The sequence below is a fragment of the Thunnus albacares genome, chromosome 7 (genome assembly GCF_914725855.1).
Source record: "Thunnus albacares chromosome 7, fThuAlb1.1, whole genome shotgun sequence".
NCBI lineage: Eukaryota > Metazoa > Chordata > Actinopteri > Scombriformes > Scombridae > Thunnus > Thunnus albacares.
Genome location: NC_058112.1, coordinates 15,798,490 through 15,816,958, shown reverse-complemented (window position 1 = coordinate 15,816,958; position 18,469 = coordinate 15,798,490). Strand labels below are relative to the sequence as shown.

Here is an 18,469-nt window from a genome sequence, read left to right as displayed (position 1 = left end):
AAGAAGGAGGAAGTGGATTTCCTGTGGAATCAAAAGGACGATACACTCCAAACATTAAAGATATTACTCATCACCAACTGCAGAAACTAAACAGCTGCACATACTGTAAGCATTTAGGCAGGTTTTTTTCATACATTTTGTATTTGCGCACCACTATTTCATATGGTTGACTGCTAACTGAACGTTCCCTTATTGTGCAAATGCAACATGGAATCATTCATGTGTACTGGCAGGACATGTGGACTTAACTACTACAACTTAACACACTCATATATCATGAAATACTAGCTACACAGGGTACAAACACACCCACACACACAGTATTTCTGATGCTTTACCACATAGAAAAGTGGTTTCTACCAGAGCAATCAGTTGTCAGTTTCTGTGAGGACACCCAACCATGTCATCCAGCTTTCTTTTATTCTCCTTCTGTGTCCATTTACTAATGAATCCCATGTTACTCTTTGTACTCACTGTGTTCCCATAGCAGCTCTCCCAACCAGGCAACAGCTGGAAGCTGTTAGCCAGACATGCCGTGAGAAACTCGCTCCTCTGTGATTTTTTTTTTCACTTCTACATGTTTGTGTGTGTGTGTGTGTGTGTGTGTGCTTGCTTTAGGAGTGGTGTATGACCTTGCTTTATATTCTTAATGAAATCCTCCATCATTTAAACACTCAAACACACCACACCCTTCACTGTGTGTGTACTCATTGTAAGCTTGGACATCTATCTCTGTGAGGGCCGGTTTTAGACCTTGAGAGTGAGGACATTTTTTCAACATTAGGACATTTTGTTTGGTCCATCAAGTGGCAGTTTTAGGGCCAGGACTTGGTTTTAGGGTCAAGGTTAGAATTAGGTTTAGGTTAAAATAAGGGTAAAGGTTACAGTTAGTCAGACATGTTCACAATTCTGTTTAGTTCAATGAATATATCTGCTCTGAAAATTAGGATCTGTATGAGAATTGAAGAGATCAACGTGCACTTACTAAAGGAGAACATTAAATCACTCTCAGTGATCATTTGATTTAAACCGATCATATTGTGTGCTCTCACACAAAAAGAGGCCTCCCTTCTCCTGACATTGTTTATATTTGGCGTCTGAAGTGAAACAATTCCATCCTCTATTGTTTCATGAACAGTGGGGATTGATCTGTTTCAGACTGAACTACAATATGAAAAACCACTAGCAATGCTGTCCTCTGCTGTTGGTCACAGAGCAGTACAGCAGGAAAACTAGCTAGAGAGACAAGTTTACCATAGGTTGTTACAAAGCTGTTAATGGTTTGCTTTTAATGTGTCAGATGTTCAGAATATAACAATCTTCATCAAAAGTATAATGTGTATTTAGCAAAATGCAGTTTAATTAAAGTCATTGCTGTCGTCATTACTTGTCACTTGACACTTCTTCATTATGTGTGAGTAAGTAAGTTTTTGAGAATCCCAAAGGAGAAGTGATACTGAGTTATCAGTCAGGAGATGTGATATAATTTCATCATATCTTAAACATATTTAAAACAGTAGGTCATACAGGTCAACAACAGTAACTGAGTTTACAAAAGGCTTTGCAAGCAGGAGTGTATCGACAACATTTGAACATTTTGAATGGCTCTACTCCAGTCTTTTTTTTTAAATGAATACATACTGTACAGTTACTCTAATAAGAGATTTCAAGTTGTTGAGGTTCACAGACTAAATTCCACCTGTTCCAGTAGAGGTCCATTGGTGTCATCTGGATCCTGTGACAAAAACAGAGCAAGAAAACGTTCATATCTCATTATATCCAACATATTAGACTGAATGTCATGCTTTCTAATTATGGTATTTCTGATTTATTTCACTGGAAGTGTACTTGAAGAGCCACACCCCATAAAATATTTCATCATCCATCATCACCCAAGATCAGCTGACAGGGTTAAACTGTATTCCTGACAATTCAAATTAGTAATCAATTGAACTGGAAATGACCAAAACACTCATGACTGTATTTACCTGTGAGATGCGGCTGTATGCTTGAGTATAGGGAGAACTGTAGCGACGCAGACCTCTCCAGGACAGGAATATTACGTAGACTGACAGCAGTAAATACAGTGCAGTGAATGTTATGGAGCTCCCCATCGCAACATATGAACCCCCACGCTAGTGGTAAGGAGACAAGAGGAGGACAGTTCACACACAGCTCAGACGTTGAATAACATTTTTCTTAACAGTTAGAAATGTACTGTCTGTACATATGGGTGGATTCTTTAACCAGAAGAATCTCTATGTTATGAATTCGTGTAAATATAATTTACAGAAATGTAGAATTACCTGTTGGTTTGTGTTTAGTGCAGCTCGGTGTTCAGATCCAAGGCTGTTGGCTAGAATAGCCGAGAATCCAAACAGTAAACTAAAGAGGTTCAGACCCATCAGAATGATGATCTGTTCAGAATTCACACATAATTAGCTGCTGATATAAGCAAAAAAGGTTGCATAAGAAATTAATACTTAAGTATTTACCTTTAGTTTATTAGCTTTTCTCTGAACCTCCATTGCCAGACAGCCAGCAGCCACATACTGTAACAAAACAAACAGTTATGGCCCAGACTTTGACGCCAAAGATGTCTGAAGGATTTCTACTACTACTGATATGGACTCACACATAGGCTTGGCCACACAGGTGTTGTCATAGAGACAGCGCAGTTGTAGCTCACACATGCATATGTGACTGTGGTTAGTATGCAAGCTAAGGCGCTGAGGATCTGCCCCACCTGAGGGGACACATACAGTAAGATGCCAAGCAGAGGGTTTAAAAGCAACCAATGGTTTGAACAAGCACAACAAAGTAGTATCTCACCCCAATGACTAAAAGTCTGGTGTTAACCACAGTACCAAACCAACGATGAATTCTGGCGTTGTGTAGTGTCTCATTATTGGTAACCTGAGTCAGTGGGCGGGTGTCCTTAACATACACCTGGTACAGCCCCTCCTGGAACATGTTCTCCGTCATCTGTCGTAGAAGACAAAAAGGTAACTTGTAGAAAAACAAAACAGATGTTGAAAAAGTCCAACCACATATTACTCCTGCATGCAAATCAGTCAAACACACACACCTTTGACTCAGATTTCATACTTGATCTTAGTCTACAATATGTCAGTTGTTGTTGCTTACCTTCCCCACAGGTTGTAAAGATTTAACTTATTTATCTACACGTCTTCATATAAACAGAAAATGTCATCTAACTAAAATAAAAAACATTAGAAAAGAGATGAGATCGTTGTTTCACTGCTGCTGTTATTCATTGGCGCAGTCAATCCAGAGGGTCAAAGTTCACTTGAGTTGGTTGATAGTCAGTGGTTGAAGTCCACTCTGGAGGGAGTGATTCATGGAGATTGTTGGTCATGACTAAAAGAGTTTATCAGCTTGCAGATTATGCGTACTGTGGTATTAGAGAACTGGTTTCATTTTTGAGCTGGGTCGGGATTATATTTTCTGTCCTAACTCCATTATCCACTCTCACTTCTCTCTTTCTAAAGCCAAATCTTTTAAACATAACGCTTGTTACATTCTGCACCCTAAACCCGTCATTTGTATAGAATGAGACCCAAAACACAGTTTATATAAGAATAATGCAACTTCATTGAGTTTACAAATAGAAACAAACTTAATTTGTGAAACAAAGCTTTAACACACTCTTTAAAAGTGTGTAACAATAAAATGAAATGAAATGAAAAAGCATAATTAAAGAATATAACAAATGAAAGCAAGGGGTTAAAAACCATATTAAAAACAAAGGATAACATATTATGAAGGCAAACATTATAGTGTAAAGATATAACATAAAAGCAAGTAAAAAAAAACAAGATTATGAAGATGACAAGCTCAGAGAGATGGGAGTGGATCCCTCCTTTGTTTCCTGGATCACTGATGACCTGACAGAAAGGCCACAGTTTGTCAGGTTGAGGAACTGTGTTTCTGGGACAGTAATGAGCAGCACGGGGGCTCCACAGGGAACTATACTGGCTCCATTCCTGTTCACATTGTATACCTCGGACTTCAAATACAACTCTGAGTGGACAGGAATCCAAATACAGGGATCTAATAACAGCCCTCAGTGACTGGAGTCGAAAAAAACGCCTTTAACTGAACACCTCAAAAAAAAAGGAAATGATCGTGGATTTCCACAGGTCTAAGCCCCCTCTGAAGCCAGTGAAAATCTGGGAGGTAGACATTGAAGTGGTGCACACCTACAAATATCTAGGGGTCCTTGTGGATGAAAGCAGGACTGGTTCCCCAACACCTATGCCCTCTACAGGAAGGGGCAGAGCCGGCTGTTCTTCCTGCAGACACTGCGGTCCTTTGATGTGTGTGTGGAAATGATGACCATGTTCTACCACACGGTGGTGGCCAGTACACTCTTTTTTGCTGCAGTGTGCTGGGGAGGCAGCCTTACAAACAATAACACCAAGCGATTAGACAAGCTTGTAAAAAAAGCGGGCTCACTGCTGGGCAGGAGATTGGACCCACTAAGATCTGTGGTGGAGAGAGGCACACTGAACAAACTGAAAGCTATAATGGACAATAGCAGATACTCTCTCCACAGCCTCCTGGAGCGACAGAGGAGTAGCTGCAGCAGTCAGCTCCTCTCATTGTGCTGCAGAACAGAGCGATTCAGGAGATCCTTCATCCCCACAGCAATTCCTCCTGAATTGACTGGATAATTTATTGTTTTTATATTTTGATGAGCTCTTGACAATTTGAATTTCCCTTTGGGGATCAATAAAGTAACATCTACCTATCTATCTATCTATATACAAAAAGCCTGAGCTCCTTGATCAAGTCTGTATTTTTGGTTAATTTTAATTAAACAGCAACATTGCTTGTGACATCCAGTATTTTACATCATTTAGAAATTCCTTCAGAGTCCCAAGACTGTCAGACCTACTCACATTCAAAGGTAGAGTAAACTGTAGAGATCTTTGTCTCATCTACTTATATAGCAATAAAAATAGATAGAGACCACAGACTTGCCAATGCAGTGAGTTGCCTCGTACAAACATTGCACACAACTCCATCACTTTTTCACATGCTGTCCACTTAACATTTATGTAAAGCAACTTTGAATTAGCCATAACTCAGAATTCCCGTAACATATGTGACTGAAGTTGTTGTTCATTATCATTATTCAGTAAATGATGTTTACTTTTATTTGTGTGATTACATTTTGATATAAAAGAAGAGCAACAGTGATATGACATCATGGAAACAATCATTTGTGGAAGATTTGACATTCAGTAAGCCTTGGACATGCATATGATTAAATATGATTTAGTTTGTTAATGTCATTGTTTACCTGCAGTTTCTAGCAACAAGCCAGGAAAGCACGACATAGCTAAAGCTGCTTCCATTTCAAACCACAACTAAGTTTGGGGAAAACCACAGAAATGCAGCAAATCAAACAGCACTCTGAGGACTTTAGGACCAGTGTTCCAGACTCTGAAAGTCCAGGTCCTCATCTGAGCGTGAAGAATTGAGGGAACTGAGCAAACCTGCCACAGAGCCAACACCTTCATGACTAAACACCAGGAGAGAGTCATGAGGAGGAGCTATGGGGTCACTCTCAACTCATTTTACAGAAATCAGCTCATCAGCTCAGTAACACATTACAAATAAAAACATAATTTATTTGTTAAGCACTGTTGACATGAGCAACGATAAAACAAGTAAAAACAAAGTTAAAGGGGTTAAAACATGGCATAATACAGTATATGAAGAGGGTAAAAACAATAGGATTAAAACATTATATAGAAGTAAGTTGGGGGAAAAACAAAATTACAAAGATGATACTGTTTATAAAAAGTATTCATAAAAAGTTAAATATGATGGGACCCATGATTGAGCCTTGAGGAACTCCACAGGCAATGTGTTGTTTAAGATGTCTGGTATTGACTGAAAATGTTTTATTTGAGAGCTGTGGGTCAAATTGTTTTCACAACACTGAAACCTCATCACTTCTGCAAATATTGTATTTCAACCACAGCAGGGAAGCAGAAAGAGGTCACACAGCACTGTGGGATGATGGACACAAATTTGGCGAAATTAATTTATAAATGTCACGTCACACCCATTCTGTTTTTCCTGGCAGTGTCTCACTGTCATCATCATCCTCTATCCCCCCTGTGTACAGGTCAGCCAACCTGCTGAAACGCGACCCCCAGTGGGCCAAGCTCTGAAAGTCCTGCATCTCATCTGAGTCTGAGGAGTTGATGGAACTGAGCGAACCTGCCTCAGAGCCGACACCTTCATAGTCAAACACCAGGAGCGAGTCATAAGGAGGAGCTGTGGGGTCACTGTCTGCAGCATTCATGTTCTAGAAGGTAAACATAGCAAAGACACTGAGCACAAACATGTTGTAGAGTTATAAAGCTCTCACAAACATATAACAAATATTATACACCCAAGATATACAAGTAAACATACTATCGGCCACATATATCAAATTTCACTCACATCTTCAATGAAGTTGCAGATCTCCTCATTGGCTTGGGGCTGCAGGCGGTAGCATGGGTGGGTCTGGACAGTAGGATATACATCTGTGCAGAAGACCTCAGGACGGTTATCCAGCCCTCTGTGGAGTTGACTCAGATCATACTCCTGCAAAAAAAAAAAAAAAGAAAGAACAAACACACTTTCAAACACTGAAACAAATATGGCATGAAATAAAGAGCAACATCAACACAAATATGTTTCATTTAGCATGACTCATTGAGTTTAGTTTCAGAGTGAGTAGTGTAATGTAATCATTACTACCGCATGTCTGCTGTGTGTGTGTGTGTGTGTGTGTGTGTGTGTGTGTGTGTGTGTCACAGTTTCACCTGATTTTCCCTCCCCTTCTGCCTTATCTGCTTCTTAATGCATCACTAACACAGTATCTCCAATTCACACCTTGTTATTCATTTTCCGCTCCAGTTGCCCTCAGTAAGCTTCCCATCTCTGCCACTTATCAGATTACACAGCTGCTTGCACACCCTCAGCTAACATTCATCCCTAGTAGTTTATGTTGTCTTGTAAATATCTAGCCAATCCCCCGTCTAGTAGATACTTTTATTCTCTACTGCCTTGCTGTAAATCCCATCATCTGAGCATAAAACCACAACTGTTACATTGTGAGTAACTTGTGCTCACTATGCGCATCTGCAACAAATCAGTCTTCTTGCACTTATGGCCTTTTCTCTTAAAAATGCCACAAGAGGTAAGACTAGTCGAGGGACAACAAAGCGAGGATCTTACTACTTCCATCCCTGTAATTTGTAGACAGATAGACTACTTCTATAAACCAATTTAAGCAGACATCTGTCAACATAGATGTCCTGTAATAACAACTACATTAAAGGCAACATCTTGAACTAATAGACTGTATAGCCTTATTATTTCTATTTCCAACTGATTACAGGGCCAATTTACATCTAGTGTCCTAAATCTCTCCTCCTCTCTTCCCCCTTCTGCTCCTACCCGGTCCTCTTCACCTCCTCCCTCCTCATCATAGTAGAAGATGTTGCTTCTGGGTTCTTCAAGTAGAGGGACATCTTTTTCCATCCTCCTCCTCCTCCTTCTCAGCAACAACAGCAGCAGCAAGAGCAGTACTATGGTCAACGAGAAGCAAAAAAGAGCCACTTCAGACGGACCGAGTGAACCAAAACAAATTTAGGACAAACTGGTGGATAAAAAAAGGGCTCACTACATACACAGAGCACCAAATATTGTTCCCAAAACTGAGGTTGTGAGAGAAGAGATATGTAGATGAGGAGCATAACGTGGGATGAAGCAGGAGGAGACGGCCCCTTGACACTGGCACACCTCTACATTTAGTGTGCTGTCTTGGTAGAGCATGTCAACATCATAGATGCGCATCAGCACATAATAATCCCCAGGAGACAACTCCCGTCTGGGAGACAGAGCTGCCACATTGCCTACAAAGGAGGGGGGGACAAACCCAGAATAAACATTTCAGGAGTGGTTTGAGTGTTGAGTTGTATTTGATTATGTGTGTGCGTCATGGAGAGCTGGACAGCTTTTAGTGTTATGTTTTCAAGTCATACAGTGTTTAAAATGTGCAATTGTTGTCAAGTGTAATGCTGTATGCCAACTCTTCCACATTTAATTGACTGTTAGTGAGCACTCTTACTTGTGGAATTGGTGTTAACAGTCCAGTTGATCCGGTGCTCTCCTTGAAGCTCCACAGTAAACGGCCCAGCATGACCAGGTCCGTCTAGGTCCACTATATCCAGCTGGACAGGAAAAGGCTCACTGTTGCATAGACTGGCTTTCCTCTGCTTGATCAAAGGGTGATGGTCATTCACATCCAATAAACTCACAACCAGAGTCCCTGTACCTGTAGCTGGGACTGTATCTAGAAGCATGAAAAAAAGAAAGATTGCCTAGGTTATTGTTCAGTCGAGGTATAATTAAAAAAGGATGCAAGAATGAGACTGAAACAGTAACTCTACCATTGTCATAAGCCAAAACTAGGACTGTGTATTTGCTGTCTTTGACATAGTGTGATTCTCTGTCCATACTGCTTTTGATTTTGACGGATCCGGTGTCTTTATCGATAATCAACCACCTGGCAGTGTCATTATACAGTTCATATCTGAAAACAAGAGACACAACCTGATTAGAATTAAAATAGAATATACAAGTATAAAAACATACATACTGTTTCCACATGTAAACATTATGTACAGTACCAGTCAAATGTTTGGACACACTTTCTCTTTCAAGAGAATTGGACGGTATGTCCAAACTTTTGACTGGTACTGTATGTATGTATGTATGTGTTTCCATTACCTAACGCTCTGTTTCCTGGCTGTGTCTGGGTCCTTAGCTCTGAGGTCGACCACAGAACTACCTACCGCCACATTTTCTGAGATCATCTCATGGATCTCTGCTGGGCTGAAAATAGGAGGCTCATTCTTGTCCATGACTGTTACAGTGACTGTGGCTGTCGAGGTAGACACCGGTCCGGAAAATGGCACCTCATTTGTCACCACCACCAGCAGAGTGAAGACAGAAATGCTCTCAAAATCGAGTTCCTTGGAAGTGACGGAGAGCAAGAAATGAAGAATAAAATACTTGGCAAATGGAGTAAAGCAACAAAGACTTATTGATGAAAATGGATTAGTGTGTCTCAACCTTGACTGTAGTGAGGATTCCCTCCATTTTATTGGAGCCTGTGGTGATGCTGAAGTGTTCCCCCTCATTGCCTTTGATTATTGAGTATTTGGTGTTGGCGTTTGGAGATCCTAACTCATCCTTGTCGGTGACCTTTAGCCTTACCACTTCCACTCCAGCCTCATTCTCTGGCACTGATGTGGATATCTAGGAAAAAAGTAAGAAATTCTGTTAAATGCAGTCACAGATCCAACTCACTTTGATAGTACTGTGATGTATCTGAACATTATAAACTCACAGATGTGATGGGGAATTGTGGAGCATTATCATTGCTGTCAGTAATGGTGATGACAGCAGTGCAGGTGGCTGTTAGCCCCTCCCCCTCCATATCAGCAACCATTATGATCAGCTTGAACTCTGGGTGAGTCTAACACAAGGAAGTGAGTTACAACAAAAACAATGGCTGGCACATTAGGGATAAACAAGACTTGGCGAGACAAACAGAAGAGTCCACATTGTTTGACTATTTTACCTCTCTGTCCAGTCCACCTGCCATCACACTGATCATTCCACTCACTGGGTTTATGGCAAACATGTCTTCTGTGGGCAATTGAGTCTTTATCCGATACCTAATTATTGCATTGTTTGTCTGTGGGTCATCCTTATCCACTGCTGTCACCTTCATGACAGAGTCATCTGTTGAAGACAAAAAATACAAACTTGAAGTCCTTATTTTTCAGGAAATAAGGTAGTTTAGAAATAAGTTTAGAAAACTCCATCTGATTCCTTTCTCTCACCAGCGTCTGCGCTTTCGCTCACTTTGCCATAGAAAGGGTTCTGAGTGAATTTTGGTGCGTTGTCATTCTGATCAATGATGTTGATAATAAGCTCCATGGGCTCTTCAGCATTTGTGCCCTCATTCACTGCATGGGCCAACAGCTGTAACACACACACCGCACATACAGTATTGCAAATAAAAGGAATGGTGCATAAGGATTGAGAGATTATTCTTTGTTTTACTCACACTGTATCTCGCTGTTTTCTCCCTGTCCAGCGGCTTGGTCACATACAGCACTCCAGATCGTCGATCAACAGTAAAAACACCCTCGGGGGGCTGATCGGCCCCTGGTCCACTGATCCTGTAGGTTATTGCCACCTGTTCATCTTTGCTTGACTTAATCTAAAGCGCAATAATGAAGATTACATTTAATACATTTAGTGCAAATGCATCCAAAACAATTTAATCTGTTTATTACTGCTGTATTTACCTTCACCATGAATTTGGGAAATGGACCCCTGTCATTTTCTGGAAAGTTAATAGGTGGAATAACCCACTCCCTCTTCATCCGTTTCAAACCTCCAGACACATGTGGAAACTCAATAGCAGGGAGCTGCTGGGGACCCATGTAAGATTTATTTTATTTGAATCAGTTTGCGCCATGTCAATAGAGTACTTGTACTTTACCTGCAATCTAATCAATAAAGCAGGCTTTAGTATACAAAATGACTTTTACCTCAGGCTGTTTGCTTCTTGGGATTTCAGTATTTGAGCAGTTGGTTTTGTTGTTCAAGCAGTGAGGTTGTATCCCTGCTGCAGCCTGAACAGCCAAACACTGAAGAACAAACATCAGTTGTATCATATTGAAGTGTAAATAATAATGAACTGTATGTTATATTGCACTGGGTTTTACACATACACCTATGCTTTAAAGAAAAGAAAAACACACGGAAATATATTAAGACAAATACTGTTATCTGGCTGAGCAATGACTACAGTTTTCTGACTGTGGAGGAATTTATAAATTGTCCCACCTTGTTCCTGCAGTGTCAAAACACTCACCTGGACTTGGCAGAGCAAAAAGAGCACCTTTAAAGTCCTGCTGTTCCCCATCGTCTGCTTCAGTAGAAAACCCTACAGATCTGTCCTCTGCTGTCACCGGACTGACCCTCTAGACTGGATCCTCTGCTTCTTTCTGGGTTGCCAAGTTTGTAGCATTTACAAACTCTCCCTGTTGAGTTTTCACCTTCAGAGTTCCTGAGTCAGTGTAAATATTAATGCTGCATCCTCCAAACTCATGTACTACCAGTAACTGCTCTTAAACTGCCTGCAGCTACAGTTACCATGTGCCTCTACTTTAATCTACACTACCTCTACTGATGATGAGTAGTTGTCTGATTTTATCAGCCACATGTTGGGGGGAAAACAAAGAAGTTAGAGGTGACCTCAGGCACTGAGAGGCATGCAGGTGTGTCTATTTATGCAGGTGAAGCTTTCCAGTTTTCCACTGACCTTTTAAAAACTGTGACGTTTCTGTAACAGGTATTTTTAGTCTATTTCATTCTAAATGAGCTGACCGCAGAAACTTATCAAATTTGTTTTATATATCTTCACTGAACTTTAGTTTGCAGGATAATCGGACTGCATAGGGCTGAACATTTTCTCTGAGGAAAGCCTGCACATGTTTACAAAACACACACCACAAGGATCAGATTGGCTCCCATGACCCTCAGCAACTAACAAGTTAGCCCAGTTTATTTAGACAACTCTGTTTCCCACACAGCTTTAGAAGTCGCAGCATCAAACTCTCTACCATTTTGCCAAATGTAGTATTTGTTTTTGTCCTTCCTCACTAACTGGTCTTATAAAGCTGGTATTAACGTGTTGGATGACATTTTGATCCAACATAATTAACAATACACAAGCCAAACAATATTACTTCTCAATAGTTTAATTACATCTTTATTCCAGTGAGTGGACTGTCAATTTAAATATGATCACATAAAAGACAGCACATTTACGCAACATTAAAATCATACTTTACAGCTTACATACAGGTCAAATAATCTGCCAAGTAAACAGAAAAAGATGTGTCACAGATGAGTAAGTGACATTGCGAGAAAAATGAAAACAAAAATGCAGACAAAGAACAAAGTGAATGTGTGCAACTTATATTTACCACCATAATTTTCTCTTTTAATACGCAACTCAAGTAAACTGACTGGAATACACTGAAAGATGTGCTTTTTTCCTGCGAGTGAGACTTCGTCACATTATCTGTATTTTGACCTGGTAAATGCTACAATTATGAATGTGTGACCTGTGTTAAGTGAAATAATAAAGAAGCCTGTACAAAGTGCAATACTGAAAACTGTCCTTTCATTTAAAAATGTGTGTAATTATTTTTTTTTTGTAACAGGTTCTAATGATCACTGTTTTTGTTCAAAAATATCCAGAAAATGGCAGCCGGAGGAGATGCTGACTGTGATCTGGACAGAGTCTCTGTCCAGTATTGTGAATAGGGATGCAACGATTATAGATTTTGATAGTACGATTATAGTCTGGGGAAAAAAAACAACTGTTTCACAATTATTGCATTAATTTATTTCACAATACTACGGATGGATAAAATCATATGAGCATGTTTTGTAATGAAGTGGGAGCATAAGACACACACTTCACCGAGGTTTGTGCAACAGAGGGCTGAACTGTAGCAGCACCAGAGGTAGTCTTAAGCTAAAAGTGAGTAAGAAAAATTAAAATTAACCAACCAGGCCAAGATCAACTTAAATTGGACATTGTAGTAATCACTGTAGTTGTTTTCTAATATTTAAAATATACTATTTTTAGTATAGTATTATAAGATTAAGATGAACTTTACTGATCCCCTAGGGGAAAAAATTACTAATGCAGGTAATAGACTGAAGTCTTTCTATTATCAACTGTCATCTATGTATATTTTTTATTCATTTTCAATTATCTATATTAATTATCAATCTAATTTTACATGTGGCAGGAGAAAATCCTGTCTATTATTGTTTTTTTTTTTTTACAGTTTCAGTAAAAATGAAAGAAATTTAGAACATCACTTATGTCATCTCATTGATCACTGAAATGCAGTTAATTAGATCTCATGGTATAACTCTGGAAGTCTACAGGATTCATGTTAAGTTGGTCTTTTACACCTGGCATATTTATCTACCATACCAGCGTTTACTTAACACTGATGGGAAGAACCAACAGGATGTAAATGGTCCCACTAAAGCTCTTGAGGAGATTATGTACCGTTTTGGTGAGTGTTAATTTATAAACAGTATAATGCTCCTTTTCCTGCTTTGTTACCATTGGTTTATGTTGCACTGAAAGCCCAACGCCTAACTCACCATTACTTTGTTGATTGTGACACTTGTGTATCTAATGCCCTACCGGCTCAGTGTCTCAGTAAGTAACTTGCCACTTAAGTAATGATTTTCTAACTTAGTTATTACTTGGTGTATTACCTTCACTTGAGCAGTATAGCTGGATGGTGATCTCGAAGATATTGCATTAAAGTCGAGGTGTTGGATCCTTTGGCAGCGACTTTTCTTCGGCAAGTTTTACAAATTGGAGATCTGTCTTCTTGAACAACACCCTGACCATTCTTTATGTATCCAAAATACTCCGAAACTGACCATTTTAGGTGTTTTTGGTGATTCAACACTTCAATGTTGGGTCCCTCAGCCATTTCCAGACACATCTCCTTTAGCTAACGTAGCCCCCCTCAAACACAAATAAGGGGAGTTGCATGACAGCATGTGCAACTTTGCTTAGCTGAACTTGTTGCAGCACGGCATTTTAAGCTGGTACACCAGGTTTGTTTTGGTTACGTGGCGGAACTTCAGCCTGCAGTCTGCAGGTTGCGCCTACGGACAATTTTTTTAACACAACTGTCTAGTTCTGTTTAATTTTCCTACACAGTACAACTGTTGTTCATGGAAAAATAACCTACTATAATGTCCCTTTTTAAGAGTGAGAACAGAAGTGTAGCTGAGCCTTCATGGTTAAAAAACCATGACATTTTAAAGCGCGGTTAATAGTGAAATCAGTTAATCGCTGCATCCCTTTGTGAATAATTGTGAATAATCTTTTGTTAGCTGTGGTGAGGTCTGACTAGGTCAGAGTTCAGATACACCACAGTAGCTGTGACATCGTCCCTGTACATTCGAGCCAGGTCCTCTGGCAGAGCGAGCATAGACGCCAGTCTCTCCTGGCATAGTTCTCCATACTCCCCCGTGCCAAGTGCATGTCTGATGAGGTGCGTGGCAGCATTGGTGTCTAGAGCAGGAGAGGCACGGGCCCGGCGTTTCTGCAAGAGTTCATGCATCTGACCCAATTTCAGCTGCCTCTCAGATGGAGAAACTGGAGCCTGGAAAAAATAGAGCACAGACAGGAATTTGAAACATCAAATGTGGTATTTAGAAAGCACCACTTTATTAGCAACACTTGAGCTTTATGAGATAAAAACAGAAGAAAATGAGATCTGGTCTGTATAAAAGTTGTGTGCTGTTAAAGGAATAGCAACATATTTCACTTTCACTCAACAGACAAACCTGTAAATGAATCCCACTCAGGTGCTCTCCAACCAGTCGTACAGCATCCTCACTCCTTAACTCGTCCCACAACCCATCAGTGCCGAATATCAGAAAGCGGTCTTGAGGTCTCAACTTGTGATATGTTATCTCTGGTGCCACATCAAGATAGGGTGGAGTATGGTAGTTGGGTGGCGTGTACTGGTATAGGTTGAGAGAGTCGAGATCCACTCCAGATTCCAGGCTGTTTAAAATGCCCTGCTGCAACTCACGGCTCCACTTGAATCTCACGTCGCCAAACGCACGCAAGGGCATCAAAACCTGACAAGACAATAAAACGATAGGATTTGTTTTCTACATGTATCCATTGTACAGTGCCTGCTAAGAATTATGCCATGAACTCCTCTCACCCCAAGAAGTCTGTCATCTGTGACCACTGTGTCTCTCTCTGAGGGTGGGTGCTTGGCTTTGATCCGCTCCACCTCAGCCTGGTTCTCTGCATTGTGGTCCTGGGAAAGGGGCAAAGCGCTCCATGAGCCATCCTCTTCCTTCACGCCCAGCACCGCTCGGCAGTCACCGGAATTTGCTATATGGATCCCATCTGTGCCAACATGAGCAACACAGGCTGTGCAACCAGCAAACGCAACCTGGACAGATAATGATGCATGCGTATCAACATACAGTAGTGTGACCCTGAAGACACCATAGCAGCAAAGAAAAGTTTACATTATCACCTGGATGGCTGTGCTTTTCATCAGGTCATTGGAAAGCGGAAGTTGAGCCTCCAAGGAGATATCAGCGTCGAGCCGTCTAAAAGCGCGATCCAGGGCATCCGGAGGACTAAAAAAGAGGGTAAATGAAGGAGGGATGTAAAAGGAAAATTCCTTACACACACATGCTTCTACACATAAAACTACATGTCTGGGTTTCTGTTATCTGGTAACTACAGTTTTTTTATACTAGAAAAATCTGTTGATGTCCAAAATATTTAAATCTCCCCAGTCATAATGTCCGGTGAAAATAATTCCTTCTAAGCAAAATTTTAATTGTATTAAAATAGGCTAAAATTAAATTTCCACATATCCTTCTATTTAAAAAAAACAAATCTTCATTTTTTTGTGAATGTGCAGAACCAAATCAAAACAACACTGTGATGTCGGCTTGTGGAGGACAAGGTCACAAGGCTTATGTGCAGTGCAAGTTGTGGAGAGACACTTGGCACCTTTGATTTTAAGTCGGCAGCTGCACGCTTCACTGCTGTATGAAGCATAAGAAGTGAAATGATATGAGTGAATAGGTTATGGTTATTTTTCATTTGTTTTTAAAAAGTTTTTATTCTACTTTATTTTATCTGAGAAAAGGCCTATAGTGAACAGAAATTACACTGTTATTAAAATGTAATAAGCCAGAAAGGCCAACATGTATTTTTTTGGTTTGTCTGCAAATTGTTTTTATTCTCTTTTATTTTATCTGAGAATATGTAGGCCTAAAGCTGAGGGAAATTCTTTGTGTTTACATGTTGCCCCAACGAACATAGGCTTTCGCAATATTTATTTATTTTTAAAACACCGTTATGCAGGTGGGTCTATAGATGGGACTTATTTTATTTGGAATATAATGTATAAGCAAAAGTTACCTACTTTTCAATAAAAAATATAAATCTACATGCCTTGATGATGTCATTATTTATACAGCCTGCCTATCAATTATTTTTAAGCTAAATAAACATTGAAATTTGGAACACTGAATGTCAAGGGACTAAAAACTCTAATTGTTGAGTTCTTCTGACATGGTGGATGAACTATCACCCAACAATTACCTTAAGACCAATTTAGGTTAGAGTTCACATTTATATCATTTTATATAATGTACGTGAACAATCAAGGACATTCAGATAAGGAAAAACAAAAACAAGATAGGATTAATTTCTTCAGAATAATAAAAAAAAAAAACACCACCAAAAGAATTTGGTTAAGTCTGCCAGAGATACACAAATTTTTATACGTACCACATGCCTTCATCATGTTCCTCGCTGTCCAGTAAGTCCTGCCAGAAGACTCTGAGGTGGTCAATGTAGAGTGAAGCAGATTCCCGATAGTTTAAGTCTGCATGGTGTTTGTACCACTGCAAGATGGGAGGAACGGGTCTGCCATGCTCCATACACCTCTCAAGCTCCTCCAGGCTCTGCTTTGGCATCATTGCAATTGCAATGTAGTACAACAACCGCTCACTGACAGCCTGAGCACATGCCCAACCCCCATGTCCATCAAACACTCCAAAGAGCATGCCCTTTGACTGGGAGGGATAGAGAAAATTTAAATTAATTTTACAGGAAGGTGGAGAGCAAGAAGTGAGGTGGAAAAATAGGGAGACAGGAGAGGATGCATACCTGTAAGCAGGTGGCTGCACTACGACGATCCTCATTAGGCGTGTTGGCAGCTATCTGGTTGCTCTCAAACTTTTTCACAGCACTGAGTCCCCTGCCATCAAACTCAGGTACACTCACAGACTAAGACATGGATGAAAAACATGCTTAGTAGTAGCCAGTTATTGTACAACTGATAACCAACATTTCCCCCTGGCCAACAACAAAACCCACCTTGGTCTTAGGCTAAACACACATTCTGTAAATGTACAAGTTTACTCATATTTTGCAGAGTTATACTAAACAAAAAACAGACCTGATATAAAAAAACAAGTTTTTCCACCTTAGAAATATGCTTGCCTACTGTATATTTTAATCTCCAACTCTATCTTTTCAGACAGACAGTGTCAATGTCTCCTTGATCACACAGAGGGACACAGTGGTATATAGTACCTGCTCATTAGATCGCAGAATGCTGTTGATCTGAACTTGGCTGAGCTGGAAGTCTAGATCCTGACGAGTTGAGAAATGTCGCCCACTTTGAGATCGAGTTCCTGACTCCTCACCTCTGCAGCACCACTGGTCTGTTCTGGAGGTACCCCAGGATGAGAAATGGACTGGTCGCAGTTGAGAAGGGGGAGATACTACCAGATGGGAATACTGAGTGAACAGAATGAGTTATAACATTAGGATTTGCCTGAAAATAAATACTGCTGAGTATAGAATATAACAATCCGGATTAATCAGAACAGACAATCAGGAGATTAACCTGGAATGGGGCACTGGAAGAAAGTGTCTGTGTGTAGCTTGAAGCTCTTTGAAGGATGCTGGCGTACAAACGCCCAGACATTTCTGGGACAGGGTGTTGAGCAACTCAATAACCCCGATATCTGGAAAGAAAGAAGTGAAAGTTATGGTGACACCGGCACGATTCCTGTGAAGACACCTGGCATTCAATGTGCTAATGTAAATTATATAACGTTAGCATGCTAGATGGTCTATGAGTTAGCCAGCTTACTACCATGATCAACGTGCTGTAAGCCAAGAACAAGCAATATTAATTCATGTGTTCCGTGGGGTTAACGGGTGCAAACTAAGTTACCTAACATTAAGTTTGATAACATCAGTTATCAGTGAACTAGCTATGTTAATTACGATAGCTTGCTAGCTGCCTAGCTTCACAAACATGTTAATCGCTAACGTTATACCAAAACCGATACTCGAGCTAAATGTTTACATACAGACTGACGAAGTGCTTACATTAAATACGTTGAATAAAAACGACATGAAAGAAATACGTACAACCTTAATACGAAAAGTACGAATGAATCGATCTCAATCTTCTTCTTCTTCCACTTCTGCTTCTTGTTGTGTGATTTTGGCAGTGTGAACGCTACTAGGCGTATTACTGCCCTCCGCAGGACAAAATTTAACTGACACAATCACACTCCCTATTTTCATATATAACTTAACCCTGAATCATACAGGAACTGTAAAACTGCTTTGGTGATCAGCTGGTGGTTCTCATTTTGGCCAAAGAAATCGATGTCAATCGTCTAACAGCAACATAAATGACCGCGACGTATGACAACATCTGACGTTGCCATCGGA

General features: G+C 40.2%; 3 protein-coding genes across 4 annotated transcripts; all 3 read right to left on the bottom strand.

The window, feature by feature from the left end:
* Window positions 1-1,401: 1,401 nt before the first annotated feature.
* si:dkey-30c15.13 (uncharacterized protein LOC558731 homolog) lies at window positions 1,402-3,327 on the bottom strand. Its single transcript, XM_044357430.1, has 7 exons — window positions 3,148-3,327; window positions 2,833-2,985; window positions 2,636-2,746; window positions 2,496-2,552; window positions 2,307-2,417; window positions 1,989-2,135; window positions 1,402-1,735 (listed from the first exon to the last, which is right to left on the bottom strand). The coding sequence occupies exons 2-7, from the start codon at window positions 2,983-2,985 to the stop codon at window positions 1,682-1,684; spliced, it is 633 nt and encodes a 210-aa protein (XP_044213365.1). The 5' UTR covers window positions 3,148-3,327; the 3' UTR covers window positions 1,402-1,681.
* A 2,212-nt stretch (window positions 3,328-5,539) lies between these two features.
* Window positions 5,540-10,553, bottom strand: LOC122985641 (B-cadherin-like). Its single transcript, XM_044356468.1, has 13 exons — window positions 10,416-10,553; window positions 10,172-10,327; window positions 9,945-10,086; window positions 9,680-9,843; window positions 9,446-9,574; window positions 9,169-9,354; window positions 8,824-9,068; window positions 8,484-8,626; window positions 8,162-8,386; window positions 7,722-7,946; window positions 7,489-7,619; window positions 6,487-6,630; window positions 5,540-6,346 (listed from the first exon to the last, which is right to left on the bottom strand). The coding sequence occupies exons 1-13, from the start codon at window positions 10,551-10,553 to the stop codon at window positions 6,095-6,097; spliced, it is 2,280 nt and encodes a 759-aa protein (XP_044212403.1). The 3' UTR covers window positions 5,540-6,094.
* A 1,307-nt stretch (window positions 10,554-11,860) lies between these two features.
* pdp2 (putative pyruvate dehydrogenase phosphatase isoenzyme 2) lies at window positions 11,861-18,264 on the bottom strand. Of its 2 annotated transcripts, none has more exons than XM_044356604.1 (9): window positions 18,164-18,264; window positions 17,628-17,748; window positions 17,312-17,518; window positions 16,883-17,002; window positions 16,502-16,788; window positions 15,228-15,333; window positions 14,904-15,140; window positions 14,515-14,814; window positions 11,861-14,330 (listed from the first exon to the last, which is right to left on the bottom strand). In XM_044356604.1, exons 2-9 carry the CDS (start codon window positions 17,706-17,708, stop codon window positions 14,055-14,057), a joined length of 1,614 nt encoding a protein of 537 aa, XP_044212539.1. In that variant the 5' UTR covers window positions 17,709-17,748; window positions 18,164-18,264; the 3' UTR covers window positions 11,861-14,054. The 2 variants fall into 2 exon arrangements, with proteins under 2 accessions (XP_044212539.1, XP_044212541.1); XM_044356606.1 differs by having other exon boundaries at window positions 18,161-18,245.
* Window positions 18,265-18,469: the final 205 nt, after the last annotated feature.